Raw genomic sequence first — 24285 nt, 5'->3', positions numbered from 1 at the left:
GTCTCGGGTCCATCCCAAACTCCATCTTAAGTCCATCTCAGACTCCATCTTGGGCTCCATCTCAGGTCCATCTCGGACTCCATCTCAGGTCCATCTCAGACTCCATCTTAGATCCATCTCGGGTCCATCTTGAACTCCATCTCGGGTCCATCTTGAACTCCATCTTAGACTCCATCTTGAACTCCATCTTGGACTCCATCTCGGGTCCATCTCAGACTCCATCTCGGGTCCATCTCGGACTTCATCTCAGGTCCATCTCAGGTCCATCTTGAACTCCATCTCAAACTCCATCTCGAATCCATCTCGGACTCCATCTTGGGTCCATCTCGGACTTCATCTCAGACTCCATCTTGGGTCCATCTCGAACTCCATCTCGAGTCCATCTCGAGTCCATCTCAAACTCCATCTTGAACTCTTCTATGTGTCATATGTTGGTCCTCTCATGTCCCTTTTTTTTGAGACTCACTTATTGCTTGCTTCGTGCTTGTTCCTCGAGCCCTTCGTTAAGAGTTCCACTCCCACTCTCGACTTTTCGAGTTGAAGCTTTTAGTCCAAATGTGTTACACTCATTTGGCTTTTGCCTCCATGGAAGGATTGTTGCTAACGATGTATTGGGAATGTGGAAATTTAGATGATCTTTTGATTTATCTAGTTGTTCTTGACGAGTTGGGAAATCTGGGAGCCCAAGTAAAGCCCAAAAGAAATCCACTTGGAGAAAAAGGTGAGGCAAAAACACCATCATTTTCAAGACAATTTCCACATTCTATAGATTAGCAGATCTAGACACTTTTCATAAATAGTTAATGGGAATCTTGCTCCAATTTTGTTTGCAGCTGCCGGTACATAACCGCCAAGCGCACTGAGAGATAACGTTCAATGACCAGCCGACAAACTATCAGCCATCCGACAATCTATCACATTGTACTTCATTGCAAAGGAAAATAAAATAAAATAAGAGACACTTAAGTGGTCAATAGTTTGAAAAGCCATCAATTTTTACACTTTTCATAAATAGCTAATGGGAAACACATCTAGAGTAAAGTCATCTAGTTGGAGATCCTATCAAATGGCCGCTGTAATGGCTGGAGTGGCTCAAAATTGAATGTGGGAACAATACATTCCACAACAAAAGCTTTCACCTTGTCCTAGAAGTTAGTCTCTGAGACAATCATGAAAATGTATTAAATATGAAGTGGCACTAGATCACCTAAGCTGCTGCAATCCTTGGTTTGCTCCAGCCACTGCTGTGCCAGGGGAGAAACAAGGAGGTGTTGCTGCTCTTTAGGGTTGCAAATCCCTCACTCTTAGTTTTCACTTTATACACTCAACCAAACCTCGGGCAGACCATCTAAGATTGATACCTCCTCTTACCTGAGCTGCTGCAATCCTTGGTTTGCTCCAGCCACCGCTGTGCCAGGGGAGAAACAAGGAGAAAGCTGGTGGTCGCTTTCTCTGTAAACAAGAATCCATGACTTTGATTGGTCGTACTTGTATGCTTTGCCGGGGAATGTTCATTAAAGATTCTAGAGCATTTCTAAAGTTTAAGGGTAAAGGTAAGTATAAGGGATATATGTGCAGCACCATCATGTTCAGGACAATTTCCACATTCTATAGATGGTTTCTATAGATGGTTAGAAAAAAAAAACAAAAAAAAAGGGGCCAACTTACTTGTCAATTCCAGGATTGTGAGCATAGAAAACTTTTTCTACGGGCAGCATGACATTGCCTAGACGTGGAGTCTAATCTTCCACCCATGTCAGCATTCACCTTGACAAAGACACTATCTAAGCTGGAGAGTTATCCGCAAAACTGATAGAGCAACACCATCATGTTCAAGACAATTTCCACATTCTATAGATTAGCAAATTTAGAAAAGAATGAAACATGCTTACACTTAGAAATTCTATCCTTATGCTTATAACACCACTAGGGTTTTTGTCACTAGCCAGTGTAAGACATAGTCAGATAGTGGAAGCTAACAAATCTAGTCACAACACCATCATATTTAGGACAATTTCACTAGCATAAGAAGGACTAATAAAGGCTGACAATTTCATTACTCCAAAGGTGGACAATAATAAATTATAGTGTTGTTATGGTCCCACTTGTGGCCCAACAATCACGAAAATTTACTAAATATGGAGTGGCACTAAATTGGTGCTCACAATGGTCAACACTAAATGGAACTAACACATTTGGTAATGATAGTGAGAGTTTCTTGGTGTAGTAAATATTAAGGTACCAAGTTTAATATTACAGGGGTTTTTGTCACTAGCCAGTATAAGACACAACAAGATTTAAACTCCTTACCAGGTTAAGTATGTTTCGCTAATAACACTTAGAAATTCTATCCTTATACTTATGACACCACCAAGGTTTTTGTCACTAGCCAGTGTAAGACACAATCTCTGCCATTGTATAAAAACACAAACCCATTGCCTCCTCCAACACCTCGCTTCCTGATCTTCTCCTTCATCATGGTCACCACAAGCTACACTAAGCTGCTCAAGTGCTTGCGCCATCGATTTCCCGAAGATCGCAAGCATTCTCACAAAACCCTAGCTCCTCCTGGATCAATTTGATCTGACAAGTGTATCTTTAACTCTCCTAGAAACGAAGGTTACTCTCCTTCAAGAGCATGGATATCTCCATCTTCCATGATGCCAAAACAGAGGTGTGTGAATCCAGCCACAAGTTGATGCATCCCGGGTGGAAGTAGTGGCAGCACATGGGCATTTTCAAATAAAATTGCCCAATTGCAAGTGTTTGTGCTTGAAATCTGAAAAATTCTTGCATGCAAAAGTACAAAGAGAGTACCCGCAAGTGCATCTTGACGGACATGTATGTAGAACAGTCTTCACACAATACATACACATATCCTACTTTGTTTCTTCGAGAGTAACCTCTATTTCTAGGAGAGTTAAAGATACACTCGTCAGATCAAATTGATATAGAAATATAGTGTGTACCTTGGTGCTAGTAGACATCATTGCAACCAATAACCCAGCCCTCGGCACAAAATCCCTCCTCAAGGTTTCCAATTCGGACTAGCACAAGCTCGGCAATCGCAGCAGAGAGAATGCCGAGTTAAGGACTAATAAAGGGTCTAGTTCCACTCTACTACCTTCCTATATGTCCAAGCGTTTGTAGTTATCATATAATAAATCATTATAGGGTAAAGGGTGAAAACTACATACACTACATGAATGATTTAATGTTTGTTCATTTTCCCAATTTTATAGTTTGTTTCAGGGGCTTCTTACTCAGTGGAAGGAACTATATTGAGTGTTGTGGCAAGTTGGACTGCAAATTTATGAGGTTTAACACGACGTTCAATTAATAAATCCTCTAGAAATTATGCATGTATAGCAGCTAAAGCACTTTGTACAAAGTGATCATGAACAAATTGCATTGCTTACAAATCCACTAATGCCTCCTCTTAATGTTCCTTTAGATTCCTCAACTAAAGGACCTTAGCTGTCTTCTATAAATACATGTATATAGATGTATAAGTAATATAATAATTACAAATATATATTGATAGAGAAATGATATTGTGTAAATATTTATTTTGAAGTTTCTTCCAGTGATTTATTATTTAATATAGATGTCTTTTTTGGTATCAATTTTTTTTAGAGATAAAAATTAGAAAATAAAACTTTCAGCTCAAATTAGTAGAAAAATAATGTTATAAGAATAAATAACAAAATTTAATAACTTTAATTAAAAAAACCCATACTAAGATTTAAATCATCAAAATAGCAATCATTGATATTAAATTTAATATAAAGTAAAATTAGTTTTATTATAAATTATTTACATTTTTTTATTATATATCAATAATAAATAAAGAACACAAAATATTTACCTATACAAATAAAAATGAAAATTCATAAACTTATTGCTTTAGCTAGTTACATATTCAAGCAGCTTGAGATGCAGGTGGAGTGAAATATATTGTAGGTGGGGACAATGAAAATGGTGCTTTTGGTTTGGGCCATACAAGCTGTGAAGATTCTGTCAAGAAAAAGCATGTAGTAAAACTGAAAGAAAAAATAAAGGATATCTGCATCAAATATCATGTCATCCAGAGGTTGATCATACAGCTCCAGAACGTCCTTGAGCTTGGGAGCATCTTCGGCCAAAATAACTGCGAGGAATTTTAGCCAAAGTAACGGAAACTACTACTTACTTCCACTTATAACTCCCGCATCATCAGGAAGAAGCTCTTCGGCAGCTGTCCGGACAGAATCGAGTGAAACCAATCTTTGTTCCTGAGCAAACCAAAAAAATCAATCCACAAAGAAAAAGCATCGGAAAAATAGAAAAGGAGCGTACCTCGTCCATTTCCGATAGCTGCCTTCCCCATTTCAGCATATTAACATTCAGCTCGGAGACCTGGAGAGAAACGCCAACGTCTCTCACGAATCCGATGGTTTGCTACAACTTACCGCTGTAAGTAGGCTGTTTTTCGGATGAGGATCGTAAGGTCCCATGTTTGACGAGTTTATAAACCCCGTCATCCAGCTCGTGAAAGAACGGTATGGCACCTGGACAGTTCTAACAGAGAAAAACCATAAGTTTCTACAGAAGGATAGCTAGAACTTGAGCCTCACATCTTCCGTGAAGGAGAGAAGGCAAACTGAATCGAGGTGCCGGGTGTCAGCATGCAAATTCTTGAGAAGTTGCATCAAGATCACAGTCTCGGCCTGTGGATCAAAGATTTGAATCGAGAAAAAAAAAGAAAAATCTCTACCTCGACCAAATGTAGACAACAGGTCGGATAGATGAGAAGAAAGCCAGAGACTTTGTCGAGTTTGCCAGCGATCTTGTGGAGCATTTCCTGGTGATAATCTGCGAAAGAAAGGAGATATATTTGGAGTGAAAAGAATCTATTCGACTACTTGTCATTCGCTCCTTGTCCGTCTCCTTGACCGCTCTCCCAGCGTACATCATCCGGCTGATCACAAGCTTCTTGACCTGATTGATCGAAGATTTCCCAGTGGATTCGATCGATCTATAGATGCGATTACCTTGGCATTGAGAGGATTCTCTTCGAGCCGCTGGTCCAGCAAGCTCACGCGCGTCATATGCATCACGTAGTCGTCCATGGCGACGGCCTCCAACAATCCTGGAGGGTTCCTGAGCTCCACTCCCTACAGTTGTAACGACAACCAAATCCAACGGTCTAGATTCAAACAAAAACCGCGAAGGTGATTGTATAAGGTTTTAATTAAATTAAAAGCGAGAGTAACACGTTATTCTTCTACTACTTATCGGTGTTACTGTGTTCTTCACTGCGAGATCCATCTTTTCAGAAAAATCCGCTCCTCTGATCTGCAAGGAAGAAATCATTTAGACGCCAAAGTTTCGTACAAAGATTAAGGAGAAAAATAAGAGAACTTGCTTAACTGTAGTGGTGGACCTCATCACCATCGCTGTCGCCAACGAAGAAGTCGTCGTCCTCATCGAGCTCGTCCTGGCGGCGGCGATGCTCGTCGCGGCAGCGGTCGAGGATCTCCTCGTCAATCCGGGCTCTCCTGCCGCGAGAGCTGCTGCGGCACTTGCGACGGTATTCGTCGGCCATGCTGCAGCACTCCTGCGGGAGAGGAGTGATGCTCTCGCATTTCTGAAGCTGCTGTGCCAGCTCCCGGCACCGCCTCGACGCCGGGGACTGCCTCCTCGCGTCCGCCACCGCGACGAGCACCAGCAGCAGCAGCGCTGCCACGCCCAAAAGCTTCGCACTGCCGGCCATTCTCCTAAGGAGAAAAACAAAAAACTCTCGGCTTGGTGAGGAAGAAAAGACGAGAACTTGGAAACTTGCCTGCCTGGTGAGGAGAGCTGCGGGACGAGGACGACGTTTTATAGTTGATCAACCGGCAGTTGCATGGGACTTGCATGCATGCAAATCGCAGTCCCACCTTGCCATCTGTTTCCAGCAGTACGTAGCCTTGGCAACGACATTGCTCGGAGAGGTGTAGACTTTCCAGTTGCAGCGTCTTGTAGGACGGAGGCCGCGGTGGCAGCAGCAGCGATGTCCCCGACGGCACCAACTAGAATTTGAGGAGAGACTACAGCAGCAATGCCACCGCGACTCCTGAGAGCTCCAGGTGAAATAAAACCTGCTGATGAGAGCCCCCTAAGTTGAGGTGTTTGGTCTAGCCAAGTCACTCGAGCTCTCCCTGCTGGCGTCTTTTTCAAGGCGGAAAGAACAGGCGGCCTGGCAGCTTCTTCGTGTGGCTTGCCAGCGGCTGTACCCCCAAATTGTTGCTTTTGCGGCTCTGGTTGTACAGCTGCTGCAGCCTTAGCGCGCGCTTTAGCGGCCTCGTGCTTCTGCATATCATAGATGAGCTCCTTCAAAAGCTGCTTGTCTGCCACCAACATTTCCTCGATTTCGTTCTTAAAATCTTTGAGCATTGAGCGCATACAGTCCATTAGTGCACCCAGGAGTGGACTGCTGCTTTTTTCAAGTAGACTGCACAGTACACAAACATGTAATAAGAAGGAATCCCTTGAATAGGCTAGCTTACCGCTTCAGCTCTATAAAGATAGGAATCGCATTTTGAACGAGATTTCTTTTGGCAAGCTGGGTAACAACCTTGCCCTTCACAGCAGCAAAAGTAGCAGCATTCTCCTCTTCGTCAGCTTGTTCTGCCACATTAGAGGATGCTTTGTTACCTCCGAGCCTCATTTCTTTTAATGCTAATATTTTCAGGGCATCCTGTAAACCATGAGAAGCACCTTAGTGTAAGGAAACTGCTAGCGCACTAACGCACCTCAACAACGCATTTTCCAGAAATTGTAGAGATGTCAATCACACCATCAGCGGCACCAGCTAAAACTTCTGCACATAGCTTTGCCGAGGTCGCAAGAAGATGCTCGGGACTCATTTGCTTTAATAGCGTTGTATACATGTACATTCTCTTTGAAACCACAGCTTGAGTGCTTCCTCTGTAAGCAGACCGAACATGAGAAAGGTATAAAAGAATATTGTGATTACCTGAGAGAGAAAAGATCGCGCTCGCTTTCTGAGGACTGAAGAGCACTACTACCACTAGACTGTCCTTGGTAATCGTTGAGAACAAAAATAGCCTCAACGAAGCTGTTGTATGCCAGCAATGGGGCCTTCGCTGCAAACCATCATAGAAATCAAAATAAAGACTGCAACAAACGGATCTTACTTTTGAGAATGTTTCCGAACAGGAAGTCAGCAATTTGACATATTTTGGGAGACTCGTCAACTAATGCAAGAAGAAATCTATGAAACAGCAATCCCCTCCATTTGACGTAGTCCCGCTGTTAGCATAGCACGGTTAAAGGTGATAACTCAGATAACACACAAACCTGAAGTAATCTAGCCAGAAGTACAAACGTTTGCCTTCGAACAACCTCGCAGCTATCCCGCAAAGACTTTGTTAGTTTCGGAATGTAGCTGCACACCATGCGTTGGCAAACATTAGAAACAATATAGTCTTTACCTTTCTATAAGTGCTGTATAACGAACACAAAAATCAGTCAAGGTCACCATGATGTTGTTACGTGTAGCAGCCGATGAAGTACGGTCGAGCTCCTGAAAAACTCGCTTTGATTAATACCATATCAAGTCTATAAGGCACCCCCACCCCCTTACCTGGACAAAAAGAGGTATGAGACGCTTCGCTAGCTTATCGTCTGCGAGGCAAAGTTTTCCAAGTGTGAGCCACGTTTGTGCGCTTACAGCAGGATCGCGCAGCAGATTCCCGTCAGTGCTCTCTGCAACGAGTTCTTGCAGAAGCAATGTGATGCTGCCAGTGTTCGCCGCCGGGCAGACAAGTGCTATAGCTCCAACTGTAAATACGGCAGTTACGATCTGAGAAGAAGGTTCCACCCGTCTCGACTTCCGAGTGCTTCTTCCGCCAGCAGGCCTTCTTCTGATGCTTATAGGTGTCTGAAAGTTCATCTTTTCGCGGTCGAGAGAGACGTAGGCTCTTACGATTGCTTCGGCCTTCTCAAGCAGCTGCCTTGCCCATTCGGTAACAAGTTCCTCACCTTCATCTTCCGAAGCAGCCTTCCGACGGCAGAGGGTGGTGAGAGCGTTTACGTGTGCTCCCACTTCCACCGGATGCATATTGAAATCTTCCAAGTGCTTCAAGAGTTCGTCGGCAAGATCCGTAGCCGCGTCTGCTGGAAGCTCGGTGGCGACATTTGCAATCGTCTGAAGAAGATGCACCCGGCTGGCTGCCGAAGCTGCCGACGTTGAATACTGCCAATGCTTCCGGAGAAAATCCCAGCCAACGACCTTCGGAAGAAACAGTGATAGCTCCGAGAGTAGAAACCATGCTCCCTGGGCTACAGCTGCAACCCGCCTGCCATCAAAAGACTTCTCCTTCCGTCCCAGATCCTCTGATGCAGTAATAATGCTTTGCAACGCCATGACGATACTCGCCCTTAGACCTTTGGTCTTCCCAAGGCGCGCGCAGGCTCGCTTGACGAAAGGTGCAGCATCGTTCTTTTCGGCAAGGCCACTTAGGAAATGTACCACCCCTGGCGGCAGCGACTTCTCTGTTTCGTCTGATTTATCCAGCAAAACGGCTAGTAACCGGTCATCCGAGAGCTTCATAACCGATACGGATGATATAGGATCTAGAACCAGCTCCTTGAAGAGTCCGACAGCTTCTTCTTGAATACTTGATTCGTTATCCATAACAAGGGGTAAGGCAGACTCCAGCCATTCTTTCACCACCGGCTTCATTTTAGAAAACTTTCGCGTGACCTGCACGTACACACGTAAGAAAACCGCCAAAGAGAATCGTGAGAGTGAATTACCTCGGCCAACGCACCGAGACCAGCTTTCCGAATGCTTAGCATGGGATCAGAACACGAAATGCCCATAGCCTGTAACATCTGCTCATCAGGAGTCTTTCCCATGACAATCGCTGCCTTGGTCAGGAGAAGAAGAGCTCCCTTTCTTACAGCCGCCTTCTCGTCAGAGCATCTTTTACTAATCAGTGACCCCAAATCCCCCTTGTGTGCACCTGGACTGAGGAAGGCTGGAGTCTTTTGAGTACGTGTTCCTGGGACGGTGAACAAGTTCTCGCCACCCATGGCGTGGAACGGCGTATCCCATGAACTTTTACCATCATCTGAGAGACGGTTCCCAGTCGAAGATCCTAGCCCCGCCAAAAGCTCTTGCAGGTAACTCCGTTGTCTTACGTGCACCGAAAGATCTTCGATGACGTGAGCCAAAGTTGCCAACGCTCGTGCTCGGATTGTAGGAACTTTGTCCGAGCACCGTTGCAGTGTTGCTTCCAAGCATGCGATTCCCCATCTTGAGCCGTCAGAACTACTACCACCATTTGCGTCGCCAGCTGCACGCTCGACTTCGGCTGCGTCAACTCCCAGAGGATCAGGCAGCTGAGAAAAGAGTGAGCCGCAGAGGTCCAGCGCCAGTAGCCTGTAGCGAGGCTTGCTTCGAGAGAGCTTGGTGACGAACTTTCCAAACTCCTGCTGCTCCGTAGCGGTTAGATGTTTAACGAAGTGCATGACTGTTTCCACCGCTTGCATCCTGGCATCGGTTTTCTCGGGAGCCTTGAAACATAAATACCTGGTCAGAGCAACCACTGCAGCTCGGCTATCTCCACACTCCTCCCCCAGCATGGAGTTTGCAACATGCTCAATGGCTGCTGATCGTATCATCAACTTTTGCTGAGAAGTTCCTCCGGCACGCGTAAGGAGAAGACTCGGCGTCAGAAGCTTCAAAACCAGAATCGCTGTCTCGGGTACGTCCCCATGCTTCGGCTGGAGCAGATCTTCGAGCATCGCAAACGTGGTGTGGATCACAGCAGCGCCTGTCACTGCGTGGGGCAGCTCCACGAGAAACTCTACAAGGCTTTTCAGAGCTCCTTGGTGATCTCTCAAACTTATCACCCGCAAAGCCGCTCGCAGACGAGAGAGCACTGGACCAACTTCTAGCGCACCACTTCGATCGTCCTGTGAAGCACCTTCTTCGTTGCCCTCCTCCACATTTCGTGCTCTCTTCCCTTTCTTCTGGATCTTCTTCCGGCCGCTGCCGGACTCCTCTGGAGCTCCACTGGGCTTGAAAGAGTTGTGTAGGCAGCGGAGAAGAACTTGAAACGCGAGCGAGCTAAAGACGCTGTACAAGGGGCAGTCCGGAGTGAGAAGAAGACCCAAGTAGACAAATGCCGCCTCCACGCCAATCCTGCCCGGCGTCTCCATAGTGCCCACAAACCGATCCACTAGCGCGCCCAGCGGCACTTGCCGAGCCGAGAGCTCCTCCCACAAGCTTTCATGGCTGCTGCCCCTGTCCCCAAACACCGCCGCGAGACTCTGGACGGCCTCCGCGGACAAACACGCCCTACCGCTGCCATTGCTGTTGCTGCTTGCGTCCCGCGCCGCCGATTCCAGCAAAGAAGACGCCTCGCAGCTCGAATCCTCTCCATCTTCCATCTTGATCCAACCCTACCTCGCTAGCTCCTCACACCCTAGAATTTCAAATTTGCGCGGGAAAGCACAGACAAAGTGGATAAGGCCACGTCAGCGCAGGCAATCCGGGGGATCGAACCCACGACCGATACATAGGAGAAGAACCAAGCCAAGAATATCCCAGGGTTAGGATATGCCAAGGTTCCTCTTTGGATGCATCGGCGTTCGAAGGGAGCATATGCCCGAGGTTTTTTCATAGATTCTTCCAAAGGAGCGCCAAATCTCTGCTAGCGCCCGGGGGCGGCCCCCGGCGTCCAGATCGCCTCTAGGGTTTATTGTTCCAGGTCTGCGACGAATCGGGCGTCCTTTTGGCCACGGGACGGCGTCGTCGCTGCCCGCGCGGCCGCATTTTCCCCTCAGGTATGTCGCCTCGGCTCCTAGATCGCGCCTAGCGCTTCCTGATCGGCCGAAATCTAGCACGGATTCCACAGCTCGCTGTCCGCCTGACCTAAGTCCCTGCCTGCCAATTTCCCTGTTTCTTAGTGTCCTAGGACGAACGAACGACGAAGCACTTAATTTTTATTTTTTTTCTAACTATGACTTTCTTTTCCTTGTTTTTTTTTTCTTCTTTTTGATTCCTCCCAGGGTCCCATGTACCAGGTGAAGAAGCTTTCAACAAGTGTAATGCAGCAACCAAGGACCCAAGCTCCACAGACTACCATGGCTACTACTCCCCCGCCGCCGCCACTCCCTCTTCCTCCGCCACAGGCTCCTCCGCTAGGAAGTCCCGGCGGCGGCGGTGTTGGTGGCGGAGCAAATGGACCCAGCAGCCCCGCCTCCGCTGGTGGCGCTGGGAATTCCGTCAAGCAGCGTCTTCGCTGGACATCCGAGTTACATGATCGCTTTGTGGAAGCTGTGACGCAGCTGGGTGGTCCAGACAGTAAGTTTTCTTCTCTTTTTTTGTGTTTTTTTTTTTTCCTTCTTTTTCTTTTCTGCTCTTTTTTTACTTCTCGTTTTTCCGTGGAATATTACTCATGGCACGCCAACTGTTTTTTTTATGGATTTCCCATTTTAGGGGCCACCCCGAAAGGAGTGCTGAGGATCATGGGAGTGCACGGGCTGACCATTTATCACGTCAAGAGTCACTTGCAGGTGCGCGAGTGTGCTCGTGTTTTGCTCCTCTTTTCCTTCATATGGTCTGACTGGAATCTTTGTGTTGCTGTCGCAGAAGTATCGCCTTGCGAAATTTATTCCAGATTCTTCCGGTGATGGTACGTTATTTGATTCGTGCTTTTATCTTGAGCCTTGGCAACTTATTCTCGTCAATGCAGGCGATGGCGACAAGAAGCTGGATGTGGTACCATGTCTGGATCCCTCGTCGTAAGTAGTTTTCCATTTTTTGCTCTGGGAGGTATTTATCATCTAAATGTCTGTGCAGAGGCATACAACTCACAGAGGCTTTACGAATGCAGATGGAAGTTCAGAAACGGCTACACGAGCAACTCGAGGTAGATGAAAAGGAAAAAATCCGCAAGTTTTTTTTATGCATGGAGATACTGAAATCCGGTTCTTTGCCAGGTTCAACGGCAGCTGCAGCTGAGAATCGAAGCCCAGTCCACGTACCTAGCCAAGATCATAGAAGAGCAGCAGAAGATGCGGGGGATGCTAAAAGGACAACAACCCGGCGTGCAGCAGGACGAAGGCGAGCCAACACTGACAATCGATGGAGTGCCAGAGCTCGGAGGAGCTAAGGAAGATATGGTTGTTCTGCAAAGCCAATCCGCAGCAGAAACTGACAAAGGCGGCCAGCCGCCCGCGAAGAAACTAAAGCGCGTCGAGTCCGAAGGTCTCAAGCCAGAGGACAACGTTGGCGACGAGCCCGGTGCCAACGTCTTGTTAACTTCGGACTCTCTCCCGGACGAGGGCCCAGTTCACGGGCTACAGACATATCCCGATCCCTGCGACTCATTTCTAAAGGAGAGCTGAAGGAGGAGCGATGACACTGTGTCCGCAAAGAAAGCTCGCAGGAGATACTGACTGGGCAACGAGAGTTCCCAAAACAACACTAAGGTGACGCTGCAACAATGGCTTCCTGTGTACTTTTAGACGAAGACGAGGAAGGAGACGAAGCAGAAGGAAAGGTGGTGTGGCTGTGTGGCAAGCAATACCTTTTTTGGTGATGGCCTATCGTTTGGTACCTCGGGAGGTACAGCATTTCTTTTTTCTTTTTAATTCGAACCTTGGGCTGTGCAGCTGCTGTAGCATTCTTTTATTGTGTATGATTCCAAGGGTGTGCTGGGCTCTCCGCTTTCGTAGTCTGCCCGATAGAGTGATCCGTCGGCCTCGAGCAACAGTAGTGGCAGAGCAATTGTTGGGGTCAGAAGTGGCTGCTGCGATCAAGATGGGAAAACAGAAAAAGAGGGGAAAAAATATAGGGACCTGGAGGGGGAACAGGAAAGCAGGAGGAGAATTTAAAGTGTAGGGGGTTGTGTACAGGAGGCTAGGCTCACTCGCAGGAACAGAGAAGCCGAGGACAAAATGAAAATCGAGGAAGCAAACGAATAATCGGTGTCCGTTGCCAAGCTGCAGCAGCTCTCAGAAAGATTTCTTCGTATCAAATCTGCGGGGGATTAAGACTTGAATGCCCAAATGTCTGGTGATGTGGTTGCTGTCGCCAACACCAACAAGAAAAGAGAAACGAAGAAGAAGCTCAACACCAACTTCGAGCTCCGTTATAGAAAATTCCACTTCCAAGGGAAGAACGAGGAAGGGAAATTCATAGCCTGGGTGGGAATGTTTATAGTCAACGGGATCAGTGCAGTGGCCGCGTGCTAATAATCAGGTGGTTTTGCTCTAAGCGAGCGCCAGAAGTCGAAGATGGCGATTGGGAGTGTGGCTGTCGGTTGGCTCTCTCGATTTTTTTTTTATCCTGGCTTCTTCGCTAAACAGTGGTGAATCTTCCAGAGGTGGGAAAAACAACGGGCAGCGTCTTGTCACGGCATCGCGAACGACTGTGAATGATTGAGCGCGACACTGTTTTTGTTGCAAGCGCCTCCGCGAGTCGCGACACACTGCGAGAGAGAGCCAAGCGAAACTCAACTCTAGAAAATTAGCCGCGCGGGAGCTTTTGGGATCCATCGCCGAGAAGAACATGGATTTGGAGCGGGATTAATTAGTGGGGTTCGATCGACATTCCAGGCTCTAAGCCAGCCACGTACTATCCACACTAACTTGGGAAACCATTGTTTTCTACTTTTTGCCATCGAATAATCAAAGCCACCTACAACGTGGTCCACTTCAACTCACCTTAAACAATGCAGTGCAATGGCCCAAACAAAGTACTTTGACCACTGCTCTCATGATCCGTACGCCACCACCGGAAGGAAACCGACTTTTCATTGCCAAAAGAGCGTCATGTCAATCAACTGGACGTGAGCCAGCCATGAAAACTCTAGGTACACACTTCCACACTTCCCTGGTAGCTGCAGTACACAAATTCTACAAAATTACAGGATGTTTTTTTCTTCTCCTTTTCCATTTACTGTCTTTGTTTCTCTCTTACATTTCCGTTCCTTTCCGTACATATATTTTACGTATTGACGAAAGAAAATTCCTCCGGACAGCCACAGTCTATAGGACTTGGATGTTTTCAAGCCTAGGCCTTACGTCCCCCTGACTGACGATCACTCCCAATCTCCGTACGTAGAAAAGAAAAAACATTTCCATTGCGCAAGTGGCGAGCAAGTTAAACATTCTTGGCCCCTCTCTCCTCTCCGCCAATCGATCGCCTCGACACGTTTGAAACCTTTTTAAGCTCGCTCAAGTCTAGACCGGACCGAGCTTTCGGCGGTATCAAAACTTTTCAGGGAGAGGCTCCTCCATGATATCGCCTTTACTCGCTTCTCGGTTCTGTCAACTTATCTCTCTTGCGTTGCGTGTGATCATACGCAACCACGACTGTATACAACAGTCGATCGGCGCAGCCTATAAAAACACGAAGCTCGCCGGACGGACGCCTGTTGCTCTCGGCGCGTACGAGCTCGTGGGGCCTGGAACAAAGCTTGAAACCAGTCCGGCATTCTATATATACTGACTATAGCCTGTCGTGGTGGCCAAAACCAAAAAAATTGACACGACAACAGTGTACGGTTTTTTTAGACTGTCGAAAAAAAAAAAAAAGAAGCAGCAGCAGCAGCAACAGCTGCAGCAAAAAGAAATTTCCCCAAACCTCTCGCTGCTGTCTTTTTACCACTTTGAAAAGTTTTCCAGCACGGCCCAGACTATAGCGGAGCTGCAAAATCGATCAATAATTCACGCGAGAGGTTTGCTTCACGCTTAGCCGACTTACTACTTCCAAAGGCTATCCGTCGAGAGCTATATAGGACTGCTGGCTGGCTGGACCGACACACCACTGCTCAGCGATCTCTTCCCTTCCAATCCGGTTGTTGCAACTTTTATCTGTGGTCTATCCCTCCCACCGTGGATCATAAGTGATCAGTCGGGACCGATTTTTCATCGCTGAGCACTGATGAGCATGCTACTCCTGCTGCCACTGCCGACCCTCTGATTGATACAATGAGAGTACTCTGGTTGATGCCCAGAGTACTTTCAGCGCTAGTGTCGAGGAGCGACACCCGAAAGAAAAAAAACTTGTGAACCATCACCACCATGCACCAACAACAGCCTCTTTCTTGCTTTCGGATCCGCGAGCTGTGCCTTTGTAAAGTCACCGCACCAAGTCCGAGCGCGAGGCAGTAAAAAGTGAGTAGAGAGTTTTAGCCGGCACCAATTGCCATGGTCAAGTCGAGGTTGGGAGGCCTCCTGTTGCTCGTGTGCTCCAGCTTGAACGTAGGCTTCGCCATGGATGATCTCTGTGCACTGGCTTGGTTCCAGTGGCAAGTCGACGCAGTCGGACTGGGACTCGGTCTCTCTGGGAATTGCTGATGACGAGAGAAGCTGCTGGTCGCAGTGCTGCTGCTGTTGGGGAGAGAGAGTGAGAGCGTGCTGTCGACGAGCTTGCCGTCGTCCTCGAGCAGCCCCGGCAGACTGATCCGGAAGTCGAGCACATTGCTTCGCTCTGCGCCGTGAATTTCTCGCGTTGGCTCCGAAAGTGTACCGCTCTGGAGATTACACATTCTCAGTACTCAAGCGGCCAAAAGGATATAAACACACTCACTAGTAGCAGCTGTCGAGTTTCCCGCTTGTCGTCGCTTCTGCTGCTAGAGCTACGGTTTATGTCCAAAAAGTGGAAATTCTCGTACCCGGCAGCAGCATGACCGCCGTTTCTGACCTCGGACGCTTGCGACACGGTGTCTTTCGGACATTCCCGCGTGCAACTTCTCTTTCTTCTCCGAAATCCGTCAGCGAGCTCCGGAGCTTGGAGTGCATCGTCCGTGACATGGAACTCGCGTCCCTGCCACTCCCGGAAGCAGCACAATCCAGATCCATGATCGCTCACATCTCCTGGCCATGCTATGCACGGGCCGCTCGAAGTGTCACATCTGCTAGTCGCACACAAACTTATTATCATTTCTCGAAGCTTCTTGAGAACAAAACCATGGACGGATGGAGTTACCTTATGCTCGGGCTGTATCGATTCGTAGTCGCGAGTAGCGCACCTTGGACCGTTGGCTCTGGATGTAAATGGCTGTTGTTGTAAAGCGATGAACGCTCGCTTTGGTCGTGATCCGGGAGCACGAACTCGCCTGGAAACCTTGCCGCTCGCGGAGACTGCGAGTCGGATATGCTCTCTCCATCGGTTTGAGTGTTAACTGCACAGCACGAAGCGTGCGACTATAATGTTATATCATGGATCGAGATAGAACACTGGGATATCATTGCAGATTATATCCAAACCATACCATTGAAGTTCTCATCGCTTTTCATGCTTCTATACATCTGCAGCAACACCCAGCCGATGAGTACATAGGCAAGGATTTCGCAAAAACCATCGACCAACCTGGAGATGGCTCTTGACATGGGCGATGGTGAGGCCTTTGACATCCATGAGCTGAAGAACAAGCTTGGGTGTGGCTCCTGCGATCCAGAAAAACGAAGTTAGAACACTGAAAAACTGCAGGAGCTCTCGTGACAATGGAAATGCGACTCGGCCATCAAGCCGAAACAAGCATTCTCGGAAATCCTCGAAAAGGAAACAAGAGAAAGTTTCCAGGAGGAAATTCTTGTTTAAGGAACATCTCTTTTTTCTCCGCGTGATATCGTGAGTTTTCTCTTCTTGAGATGGAACTTACTCTCTTGCCCTCCAAGCCGCTCCACCGCGCTCACAAAGCTGTGGTGAAGATCCGGCGTCCATCTCAGCCGTGGCAATTTGGACCGGACATACTGCCGTACCGCGCCTCCAGTCCGAGCCATAGCTAATAAGATCCGGCCAAGAAAGAAGCCGACCCCGCCGAGAAGGCCGATCGATGCGGCGATCGGCGGCCGAAATATCCTCCTGGGAGCTCGAATCGGGCAGCCTGCTGCTCGCTCAGTCACCACCGACGGCTTGATCGAGCCGAGCAGGCCAAATTCCCATCTCCCGATGCCGCTCCAAGAACAAATCGCCACAGCCGCTCCCAGAGATCGCTCTCAATGGTCGCAGCGGCAGCGCGCCCAGCAGCAGCAGCTCCGGCGAAGCGATTGACACCGAAATCTCGCACGAACCACTTGCGCCGGGGGCACTGCTCTGGCGGGGAGGATCTGCATGGCGCGATGGATCGGATCAAAGAGCTGGGGAAGCGAGCAAGAAGAAATCCAGCGGAAGACGAAGACGAAAGCCACAAAGAAGTAGTGGCAAAAAGAAGCGGAATAAAAAAGAAAGGGAAACGGGGAGACGAGAAAGGGCGGGAAATGGGCCACGGTGGCCACAAGTACCGCCTCGCGGCCGTACATGGTCCACGCACCCTTCTTTAACCCGGAGTTCGTTAAGACAGTACTTATGTCCTAAAGCCGGCCCTAAAACGGGTATTTTGGTTTGATGCATTTGTCGGTGTACTTGTACTGGTTTATATTCCATTTCCGTGTATGCGGTATGGATGCGTACTGCGTAACCCCTGTTGTTGCCTGCGTACCAAAGTGAAGGAAGGAAAGAAGAAACCCTCTTCGTGAGATTCGTTGGTTTTGTTTTTGGGAGCCCCACAGTGGAAACAAGAAGCCTTCCATAGTCAAATGCTGGGCCATGCCGAGATTTAAGATTTCAAGACCACAAGAATGAATGAATCCCCTTTTGCATTTGTATATTGCACTCGCGCCTGCCACCATCACGTAAAATTTTGTATGTGGGGAGATTTTTGAGACGTCACCCTCCATCAACACCAAACAAAACATGATGCGTGGAATGAAGTGAATTATGAGGAACAGAAAGATTATAATTCCCTGTTGCTGTTGTTGTTGTTGCTGTTCACCATATCTTGTTGTTCTTTTGTGTTATTTTAGATTTTTCCGTGCCCAACTACAAAGCATAAGATTGAATCCAAGACCACAATGGAGAAGTGCCAAACAGACATCCTAAGAAAGGTCCAGAAAAGTGGGTCTTGGCTCAATCTCTGACTTGAAAAACTTCGCAGTACCAATTCCAAGGCGCTTGAATACTTAATGCTTAGGAATTTTATTTGTTTGAGCTACAACGCTTGCATGTTAGCTATGCCCACACGCCCTTGCAACTTTCGTAGCCATACGTCTGCCACAGAGATGCAAAACAAGAAACGAGAAATAAATAGAATTGTATACAAATACCTTTAGAGAAATCTTTTGTAATCGAGTGATGCAAAGCCCCATGTTGGACTTCTTTTGCAACGTTTGTATGTTAGGCCATCTCTGTTTGCGATTTTTAATGTGGCCCCCTCCATCCTTTTCCTATGCTCGCTACATGCCCAATCCCAAATAGCTCCCATATTTTTAGTGCAATGTTGTTGGTGGCGGGCACCAATCATCCGAAAAACAGATTCAATGCTGTGAATTCCCAGCTTTGGCATTCGATCACCACAATATGGGCCCGAATATGCGCGTTGTGAACATTCCCTTGCGAACGGAATTAGGGCTGGGGACGGACGCTGACGGCTGCCCGTCTCATCCGCCCTGGTAAGTCATAAATGCAGGGGTGGGGCCTGACGTATATGACGGGCGCCCCTCTCCAGGTTCGTATGTACACGAAGAGGGGCGGATTTGAGAGGACAGTGCACTGCATTGGCAAGATCTCTCTTTTGCAGGGGCTACCTCGTACGGCATTTGTGGACCAAAAATTAGAATATCAGGGTGATGTCCGAAGAATAATTAGGCACCGACCCAGGATAACATGGTTGCGGTGAGCGTGGATCGAACACGCGACCTTCAGATCTTCAGTCTGACGCTCTCCCAACTGAGCTATCCCCGCTTGTCAGTTTTGATTAGCACTAATGCCTATTTTGTTATCTAAAGCTTTTGAGCACTCTGAGCGATGGAGGGGTGATCGATGGAGTTTTGGGGACTCTACTCACGGTACTGATGCTTTGCCTTGGTCTCTTGGACTGGCTCTGGCTACCGGGCATCCTTCTCTTGACTGTGATGAGATCCCCTTTCTTGGCTTCTTGCGTGATCTCCGGTAGAAACTTTGTGCCCTGGAAAATGGAAGAATATCAGCACGAAACATCGCGAGAACCCAAATGGGGTCACTCACCAGAGCCTGGGACTCGCCGCCCTCCCGCGCATTGATCACCATGGCGGTGATGTCTTGCAGCGGCCTCCTGGGGAAGTACCAATCCGGCAATGGGCTTCTCCTTTTCCTGCTCAAGAACACCTCCTCTGCCTCCATCCCTAATCTGGGCTCCGGATCCTCGTTCTCCAGGATCTGTGCGGTGCTCGCGAGATCGATTGCGCTGCTCGCTGGATCGATGCTGCTGCTGGCCATTGCTCGCACCCCGAGCTGGGATCGCGATGGACAATGCGGGCACGCCAAGAGCAGCGGAGCGAGCGAGCGCGATGGGATCTAGAGACCCTAAGAGATTTTGGAGGGCGATTTAAACGCGGCGAGCCGCGGGGGAGGGAAGCGCTCATTCTTTGCGAGGGATTTTCAGTTTCAAGCGGATTTGCGGAAGAGAGGGAAAATACAAAAACGATGGATGGGGAATCCTGGCTGCTGATTCCCTACCGCATTACTGTCCTTGTCCCCCTTTCAAATGCAAGTATTTTTTTTCCAAACCAGGGAGGGAAAGTTTGACCTAATATCGTTACCTTGGTTTTGAAAATTTTGCAAGAGAAATATTGAAACGTACAAAGTTTTAACTGCCAATTCCAGAATGACCAGGCGATGGGCGGCCGAGATGCGACGATGCCCGTAGGAATGTCTAGCTGAAGTGCCTCACAAAAAGGGAATGGGAATCGCCCACACACCTCTTCGCGGTTAAAAGCCCCGGCATTTGTTCTTCCTTCCATCCTCGTGTGATCTGATCCATCCCATTGGAAAGTTCTCTCTCGATCGATCATCTGATCGATCGCTGATCGGGGAGCCATGGGATTTTCTCGCTGCCCATCGTTAGCGATTGCAATGGCGCTCGCAGTGCTCGCAGCGGGCACGAATTGTGCGACTGCGCAGCACATCCAGGCCTTTTTGGAGGCCCACAACCAGGAGCGGATGCAAATGGGCGTGCCGGCGCTCCACTGGGACGACGAAGTGGCGGCTTACTCGCTGTGGTGGACGAACCACCAGAAGGATTACGAGAGCTGCGCGATGAGGCACTCGGACGGTCCCTACGGCGAGAATCTCTTCTGGGGCAGCCCGGGAAAGGAATGGTCGCCGCATGATGCTGTCAAATCTTGGGTTGATGAGAAGCAGCACTTCAATTACGAGGGAAACAGCTGCGCCCAGATGTGTGGTCACTACACGCAGCTTGTCTGGAGGGACTCGACGAAATTGGGATGTGCCACCGCGACTTGCCCCAACGGTGACACTCTCATCTCCTGCAATTACGACCCGCCCGGGAATTACATCGGCCAGCGCCCCTTCTGATCCGAACCCCATGGAGCTCTGTTTTAGGTTTATGCGCAAAACCGCGCCAATAATTTGAAACATCATTTTTAAAAGCTTGAAATATCAGTGCTAGAAAGAAAGAAATACGAGAATCGAGAAACTCAAAAAGACTGGTAAATTTTGGTGATGGATGGACCATGCCAGAAAACCACTACGTAGACTGGTGCGTCCTCGCAATAACAATGCAGTAAGCTTTTAGTTCCACTTCTTTCAAAAAAGCCCAATAACTTCTCACCCGCAGCTCCTGCCATGCAAAATTTCTTCACGACTAGTTACGCAAAACCAAATGTTTATTGGTTCTCAGCGTGAATGCATTCTTGCCGAGAGGCTATGAATTCTTTCTGGATGAATTGACAAACTTGATGAAACTAACACGTATCTCGAGTAAATTGAGAGCGAGGGAAGAGGAAGAACACGAGAGCGATGACAGGTTTATATTGAACGAGATAGAACTCAAAAGGATCCCGGGCATAGTGACCCGCTGCTCTTCCTAGCGTTCCAAAAACCAGGACGAGAAAGAACTCGAAAGGAGCTTTCCAAATGCTGCCGCAAGGCTATCTAATCGAGATGTAAGTGCATTGGTAGAGTTCGATCAAGTGGGCTACGTGCTTCTAAGGAGATTAATCGGATGTTTTTTTTCCATTGAAATCTAGAAACATACAATGCAATCTGAAAGAATGCCTCTTCCCTTCTCATGTTCAAAATTTTGTTAAGAGTGTTCCTGCTGAACTTCTAACTCTATATACGAATCCAGTTGGAGCTTGACATGCTAGGGAAGAACGTCTCTTGTTCCCGGGACGAGCATGGCGAGCCGGCATCGCGGCGCTGCTCAAGAAGGAGTAATCCGGCTGGAGCCCCTGACTACTGCCTACAACCGCGGTCCCGTGTCCATTACGCGCAGCTGCTGTGCGCCATCGTGATGTCCATTTTGGCGATCTTCCGAGCATTTCCACCGTCGCCCTGTCCTTAAGGCCTCTAGCACGAGCAAGAAACGCGAGCAAGCGTTCGAGTTCTTCGTCGTTCCAGCCATCAATCCAAAGGCCGCGCTGGATCCGAGATAAGACTTTTGTGTTCTTGCCTCCAGATCGATCGACCATCCATTCCATCCTGCACAGGCTAGGGTGATTATATCAACTTCTTGTGCGCGGTTCCATTCTCAAGCAAAACCTCTCTAGCAGTTTAACTTCGCTGCTATGGTGGATTCCATATAGATCCACGCCCGAAAATTCGATTCTTGTACCGGCGCATAAGCCGCATTGTCGCGCTGCCATGCCCACAGGCTAAGATTTCATTCCTGTCTTTGCTTTCTACGTGAACGTCTGTCTTTTGGTGGCAGATCTTCGAGGAGAGAGAACATTCTCTTGGTAAAAGAGAAATTTTAACTTTACCAGCCACATTGTTTCATTCCCTTTGCCTGGCGATGGCGGCGGTGCTTGTGGGATCCAGCGTTAGGGTTCCCAGCGCGGCATTGCTAGGTCACGCTCCGGGCGTGGTGGAGCGCGGCGCCGCGGCGCGCGAGGAGCGCCTCAAGCAATGGCTGCGAGGTATGACGAAGCACCGGCAGCTGGATTTCGACACCATGGGATTCGGCCGTGGAAGGAATGGATTTGGGATGATCGCGTCGGGCGCGATCGACAAGGGCAGTGTTCTTGCCGAGGTCCCGCTGCAAGCATTCCTCTCGGAGAAGACGGCCGAGCGATGCCTCCTCGTCGGACCGATGCTGCGCAAGAATGACTTCCGGCCATGGCTGACAATGTGCGCGCATTTGCTCGTGGAGAGATCCCGCGGCAAGGAGAGCTTCTGGCATCCATACATCTCCGCGCTCCCGTCCGTGGAGGAGCTCTCGATCAGCCACCCGCTGCTGTGGCCCGCCGAGACGATCCAGGAGCTGCTCCAGGGATCTCCGATGCTCGATACGATCGCCACCCGTCTAAAGCTTTGCCAGGAAGATCACGAAGCGCTGCTCACGGCCGGGATCGAGAAGTTCCTCCCGGGTGGTGAAACTCTCAGCGAAGGTGACGTGAGATGGGCCTCGGCTGTTCTTCTCAGCCGCGCCTTCTCGCTGGAGCTCGACGTGGACGACGATTTCGACACGCTGTGCCTCGTCCCCTGGGCCGACATGCTCAACCATTGCAGCTCCGCCGGAGAGGAGTCGTGCCTCATCTTCGACCAGGACACCAAGACGGCGAGCCTGGAAGCTCACAAGTCCTACTCGAAAGGTGACGAGGTGTTTGATTCCTATGGACCCGCACTCACCGGCTCGCAGCTCTTCCTCGACTATGGCTTCGTAGACGACGAGAATGAGAACTATGCGGTGGATCTGCCGGCGCAAGTCCTGGGCCCTGTGAGGAGCAGCGTCAACGCGGCTCTGCTCGAGGCGCTGGGACTTCCCGCCGGAGGCACGCTTGTTTCCATCGTTCCGGAAGGGGTCGACGAGAGTGTTCTCGCGTGGACGAGGGCGGCCATTGCGAGCCCCCGGGAGCTCTCCGCTGCCGGGTGGAAGTCCGATGGGAAGTATCAAAAGGCGATTATGTACTTCTCGGAGCCGATCAACCGGGACAACGAGTGCGAGGTGCTGAGGCGATTGATAGCGGCGTGCGAAAATCTGTGGAGCAAGTATCCCACCAGTCTCGAGCACGACTTGGACGAGTTAACTGGTGGTGAAAGCGACATGCGGACGACAACATGGGCCAGGAAACAGGCTGCGCTGCGCGCCATCGTCTGCGAGAAGAAAGCGCTCACAGCTGGGAAAACAGTTCTTTGCGGTTTTCTAGAGAAGCTGCGAGCTGGAGCGGCTTTGAAATCGCTATATGAAGTTGACCGGGAGGAAGGTTAGCTAAAGTCCACGTCTTATAGCGTGAACTGGAGGACAGATTCCTGGGCGGAAAAAAATAACACTCCAGAGCTCGAAGAGTCCAGGAGGAAAAGCAAGCAACTAGGCTGGATGGAAATCGTGCCGTGTCGTTTCGTGGCGAGTGACAAGATCCGTAAGGTACTATACGAAGACTAGCCGCAAGTGTGCACAACTTCTAGGAACGTTTGAAGTTCGACTGTTTGTGGCAACGAAAGATCGATCTGGAACAAGCGGCAAGAACCGAGGTAAGCAATTGCCTTGCCTTTCATTTTATCTACATGGAAACTCTGTTCCAGATGCCGCGGTTCATAACTATGGAGATTTTGGAAAGAGGTGTGTACGTCGTTTTAACTTTTCTCGGCTGGAAACACTCCTTTTCATCGCGCAGGCAGGCATTATTGATTGAGGCTGGAAGGGTGGAAATCCGTGCACAAACCACCTCGATGTTGCTGGAGTAGTGCAAAGGTCGGCTATCTTATAGGTAGCCACTATTGACTGGACGAAGCTAGTGTTCTTCGTGGCTATGGCGGTCGAGCGAGAGTACCGGTAGACGTGGGGGGAGAGAATTTCGTTCGTTGTCAACTTTGAGGTGGGGGAAAATCGTTTCTTCTCTTCGTTGTATTGATTAAATGCTCCTTTTTTTTTGTGTGGTGGTGGTGGAAACAAGCATGTCCAGTTGTGCGGCATCATCATCAATCGATTGAATAACACGCTGGTTGTGTGGAATTTAGACTAAGTAAATTGGAGGATCGATCGATCGATCTTGAGAAGGGGACGAGCAAGAAAGCATTGATCCAAAGCTATGGAACCAAACGATTTCTATGGAGTTTTGTGAGGCAAGGAGAATTTTCTCGGCCAGCACATACGAGACAAGACCATGGAACCACTCACAAAGAAAAGACGAATCAAAGTGAGATCAAACCATAACAACTATATAGTAACAAAAATCACGCACACAAAACCATGGCTACTACCACCTAAAGGAGAAAAAGAGGAAAGGAAAAAA

General features: G+C 48.7%; 7 protein-coding genes and 1 non-coding gene across 11 annotated transcripts in view; 3 read left to right on the top strand and 5 right to left on the bottom strand.

Moving 5' to 3' along the window:
- LOC9643036 (pentatricopeptide repeat-containing protein At4g02750) overlaps positions 1 to 2522 on the bottom strand; it is an 18092-nt gene extending 15570 nt beyond the window's left edge. The window contains exons 1-2 of the mRNA XM_024679020.1: positions 2452 to 2522; positions 1372 to 1452 (exon numbers count right to left, since the gene is read on the bottom strand). Coding sequence (XP_024534788.1) covers positions 1372 to 1452; positions 2452 to 2522 — 152 coding nt within the window. The remainder of the gene's footprint in view (positions 1 to 1371; positions 1453 to 2451) is intronic.
- A 2690-nt stretch (positions 2523 to 5212) lies between these two features.
- On the bottom strand, positions 5213 to 10463 carry LOC9656401 (condensin-2 complex subunit D3). The gene is made up of 11 exons (XM_024678975.1): positions 8806 to 10463; positions 7631 to 8752; positions 7479 to 7570; positions 7345 to 7432; positions 7182 to 7296; positions 7001 to 7130; positions 6777 to 6951; positions 6531 to 6721; positions 5825 to 6475; positions 5413 to 5759; positions 5213 to 5337 (listed from the first exon to the last, which is right to left on the bottom strand). The coding sequence occupies exons 1-9, from the start codon at positions 10444 to 10446 to the stop codon at positions 5863 to 5865; spliced, it is 4167 nt and encodes a 1388-aa protein (XP_024534743.1). The 5' UTR covers positions 10447 to 10463; the 3' UTR covers positions 5213 to 5337; positions 5413 to 5759; positions 5825 to 5862.
- A 159-nt stretch (positions 10464 to 10622) lies between these two features.
- Positions 10623 to 13727, top strand: LOC9643035 (myb family transcription factor PHL6). Of its 2 annotated transcripts, XM_024678989.1 has the most exons (7): positions 10623 to 10842; positions 11068 to 11362; positions 11498 to 11574; positions 11651 to 11693; positions 11754 to 11802; positions 11861 to 11930; positions 12001 to 13727. In XM_024678989.1, exons 2-7 carry the CDS (start codon positions 11074 to 11076, stop codon positions 12406 to 12408), a joined length of 936 nt encoding a protein of 311 aa, XP_024534757.1. In that variant the 5' UTR covers positions 10623 to 10842; positions 11068 to 11073; the 3' UTR covers positions 12409 to 13727. The 2 variants fall into 2 exon arrangements, with proteins under 2 accessions (XP_024534757.1, XP_024534758.1); XM_024678990.1 differs by lacking the exon at positions 10623 to 10842 and having other exon boundaries at positions 10861 to 11362.
- Positions 13728 to 14709: 982 nt separating this feature from the next.
- Positions 14710 to 17208, bottom strand: LOC9643034. 2 transcript variants are annotated; one of them, XM_024679072.1, is made up of 7 exons: positions 16674 to 17208; positions 16382 to 16458; positions 16284 to 16320; positions 15998 to 16193; positions 15684 to 15923; positions 15599 to 15635; positions 14710 to 15542 (listed from the first exon to the last, which is right to left on the bottom strand). In XM_024679072.1, exons 1-7 carry the CDS (start codon positions 16792 to 16794, stop codon positions 15198 to 15200), a joined length of 1053 nt encoding a protein of 350 aa, XP_024534840.1. In that variant the 5' UTR covers positions 16795 to 17208; the 3' UTR covers positions 14710 to 15197. The 2 variants fall into 2 exon arrangements, with proteins under 2 accessions (XP_024534840.1, XP_002973839.1); XM_002973793.2 differs by having other exon boundaries at positions 15599 to 15923.
- Positions 17209 to 18633: 1425 nt separating this feature from the next.
- Positions 18634 to 19478, bottom strand: LOC9656400. The gene is made up of 2 exons (XM_024678898.1): positions 19076 to 19478; positions 18634 to 19016 (listed from the first exon to the last, which is right to left on the bottom strand). Exons 1-2 carry the CDS (start codon positions 19304 to 19306, stop codon positions 18828 to 18830), a joined length of 420 nt encoding a protein of 139 aa, XP_024534666.1. The 5' UTR covers positions 19307 to 19478; the 3' UTR covers positions 18634 to 18827.
- Positions 18721 to 18793, bottom strand: TRNAF-GAA. Its single transcript has one exon. It is a non-coding gene; the product is annotated as a tRNA-Phe (tRNA).
- A 428-nt stretch (positions 19479 to 19906) lies between the features above and the next one.
- On the top strand, positions 19907 to 20404 carry LOC9656399 (pathogenesis-related protein PRB1-2). The gene has a single exon (XM_002973988.2). The coding sequence runs from the start codon at positions 19907 to 19909 to the stop codon at positions 20402 to 20404; it is 498 nt and encodes a 165-aa protein (XP_002974034.2).
- Positions 20405 to 21839: 1435 nt separating this feature from the next.
- LOC9656398 (N-lysine methyltransferase SETD6) lies at positions 21840 to 24240 on the top strand. Of its 2 annotated transcripts, none has more exons than XM_024678768.1 (4): positions 21840 to 23524; positions 23576 to 23612; positions 23668 to 23868; positions 23956 to 24240. In XM_024678768.1, exon 1 carries the CDS (start codon positions 21846 to 21848, stop codon positions 23259 to 23261), a length of 1416 nt encoding a protein of 471 aa, XP_024534536.1. In that variant the 5' UTR covers positions 21840 to 21845; the 3' UTR covers positions 23262 to 23524; positions 23576 to 23612; positions 23668 to 23868; positions 23956 to 24240. The 2 variants fall into 2 exon arrangements, with proteins under 2 accessions (XP_024534536.1, XP_024534535.1); XM_024678767.1 differs by having other exon boundaries at positions 23947 to 24212.
- Positions 24241 to 24285: the final 45 nt, after the last annotated feature.

This window comes from Selaginella moellendorffii, unplaced genomic scaffold, assembly GCF_000143415.4.
Source record: "Selaginella moellendorffii unplaced genomic scaffold, v1.0 SELMOscaffold_23, whole genome shotgun sequence".
In the NCBI taxonomy this organism is placed as follows: Eukaryota; Viridiplantae; Streptophyta; class Lycopodiopsida; order Selaginellales; family Selaginellaceae; genus Selaginella; species Selaginella moellendorffii.
The sequence above is the reverse complement of the archived record's forward strand: the minus strand, read 5'-3'. Positions and strand labels throughout refer to the sequence as shown.

What these genes read in the sequence shown, in the direction of transcription:
- LOC9656401 (XM_024678975.1), bottom strand. Translation starts at nt 10,446, where the DNA reads ATGGAAGATGGAGAGGATTCGAGCTGCGAGGCGTCTTCTTTGCTGGAA. An exon ending in GTCTCGGTGCGTTGGCCGAG is followed by an intron (nt 8,753 to 8,805) that starts GTAATTCACTCT and finishes GTGTACGTGCAG; the next exon opens with GTCACGCGAAAGTTTTCTAA. An exon ending in CTGGAAAATGCGTTGTTGAG is followed by an intron (nt 6,722 to 6,776) that starts GTGCGTTAGTGC and finishes CATGGTTTACAG; the next exon opens with GATGCCCTGAAAATATTAGC.
- LOC9656398 (XM_024678768.1), top strand. Translation starts at nt 21,846, where the DNA reads ATGGCGGCGGTGCTTGTGGGATCCAGCGTTAGGGTTCCCAGCGCGGCA.
- LOC9643035 (XM_024678989.1), top strand. Translation starts at nt 11,074, where the DNA reads ATGTACCAGGTGAAGAAGCTTTCAACAAGTGTAATGCAGCAACCAAGG. An exon ending in ACGTCAAGAGTCACTTGCAG is followed by an intron (nt 11,575 to 11,650) that starts GTGCGCGAGTGT and finishes TTGCTGTCGCAG; the next exon opens with AAGTATCGCCTTGCGAAATT. An exon ending in TCCAGATTCTTCCGGTGATG is followed by an intron (nt 11,694 to 11,753) that starts GTACGTTATTTG and finishes TCGTCAATGCAG; the next exon opens with GCGATGGCGACAAGAAGCTG.
- LOC9656400 (XM_024678898.1), bottom strand. Translation starts at nt 19,306, where the DNA reads ATGGCCAGCAGCAGCATCGATCCAGCGAGCAGCGCAATCGATCTCGCG. An exon ending in GCGGCGAGTCCCAGGCTCTG is followed by an intron (nt 19,017 to 19,075) that starts GTGAGTGACCCC and finishes TCCATTTTCCAG; the next exon opens with GGCACAAAGTTTCTACCGGA.
- LOC9643034 (XM_002973793.2), bottom strand. Translation starts at nt 16,794, where the DNA reads ATGGCTCGGACTGGAGGCGCGGTACGGCAGTATGTCCGGTCCAAATTG. An exon ending in AAGCGATGAGAACTTCAATG is followed by an intron (nt 16,194 to 16,283) that starts GTATGGTTTGGA and finishes CGTGCTGTGCAG; the next exon opens with TTAACACTCAAACCGATGGA. An exon ending in AAACTCGACAGCTGCTACTA is followed by an intron (nt 15,543 to 15,598) that starts GTGAGTGTGTTT and finishes TGTAATCTCCAG; the next exon opens with AGCGGTACACTTTCGGAGCC.
- LOC9656399 (XM_002973988.2), top strand. Translation starts at nt 19,907, where the DNA reads ATGGGATTTTCTCGCTGCCCATCGTTAGCGATTGCAATGGCGCTCGCA.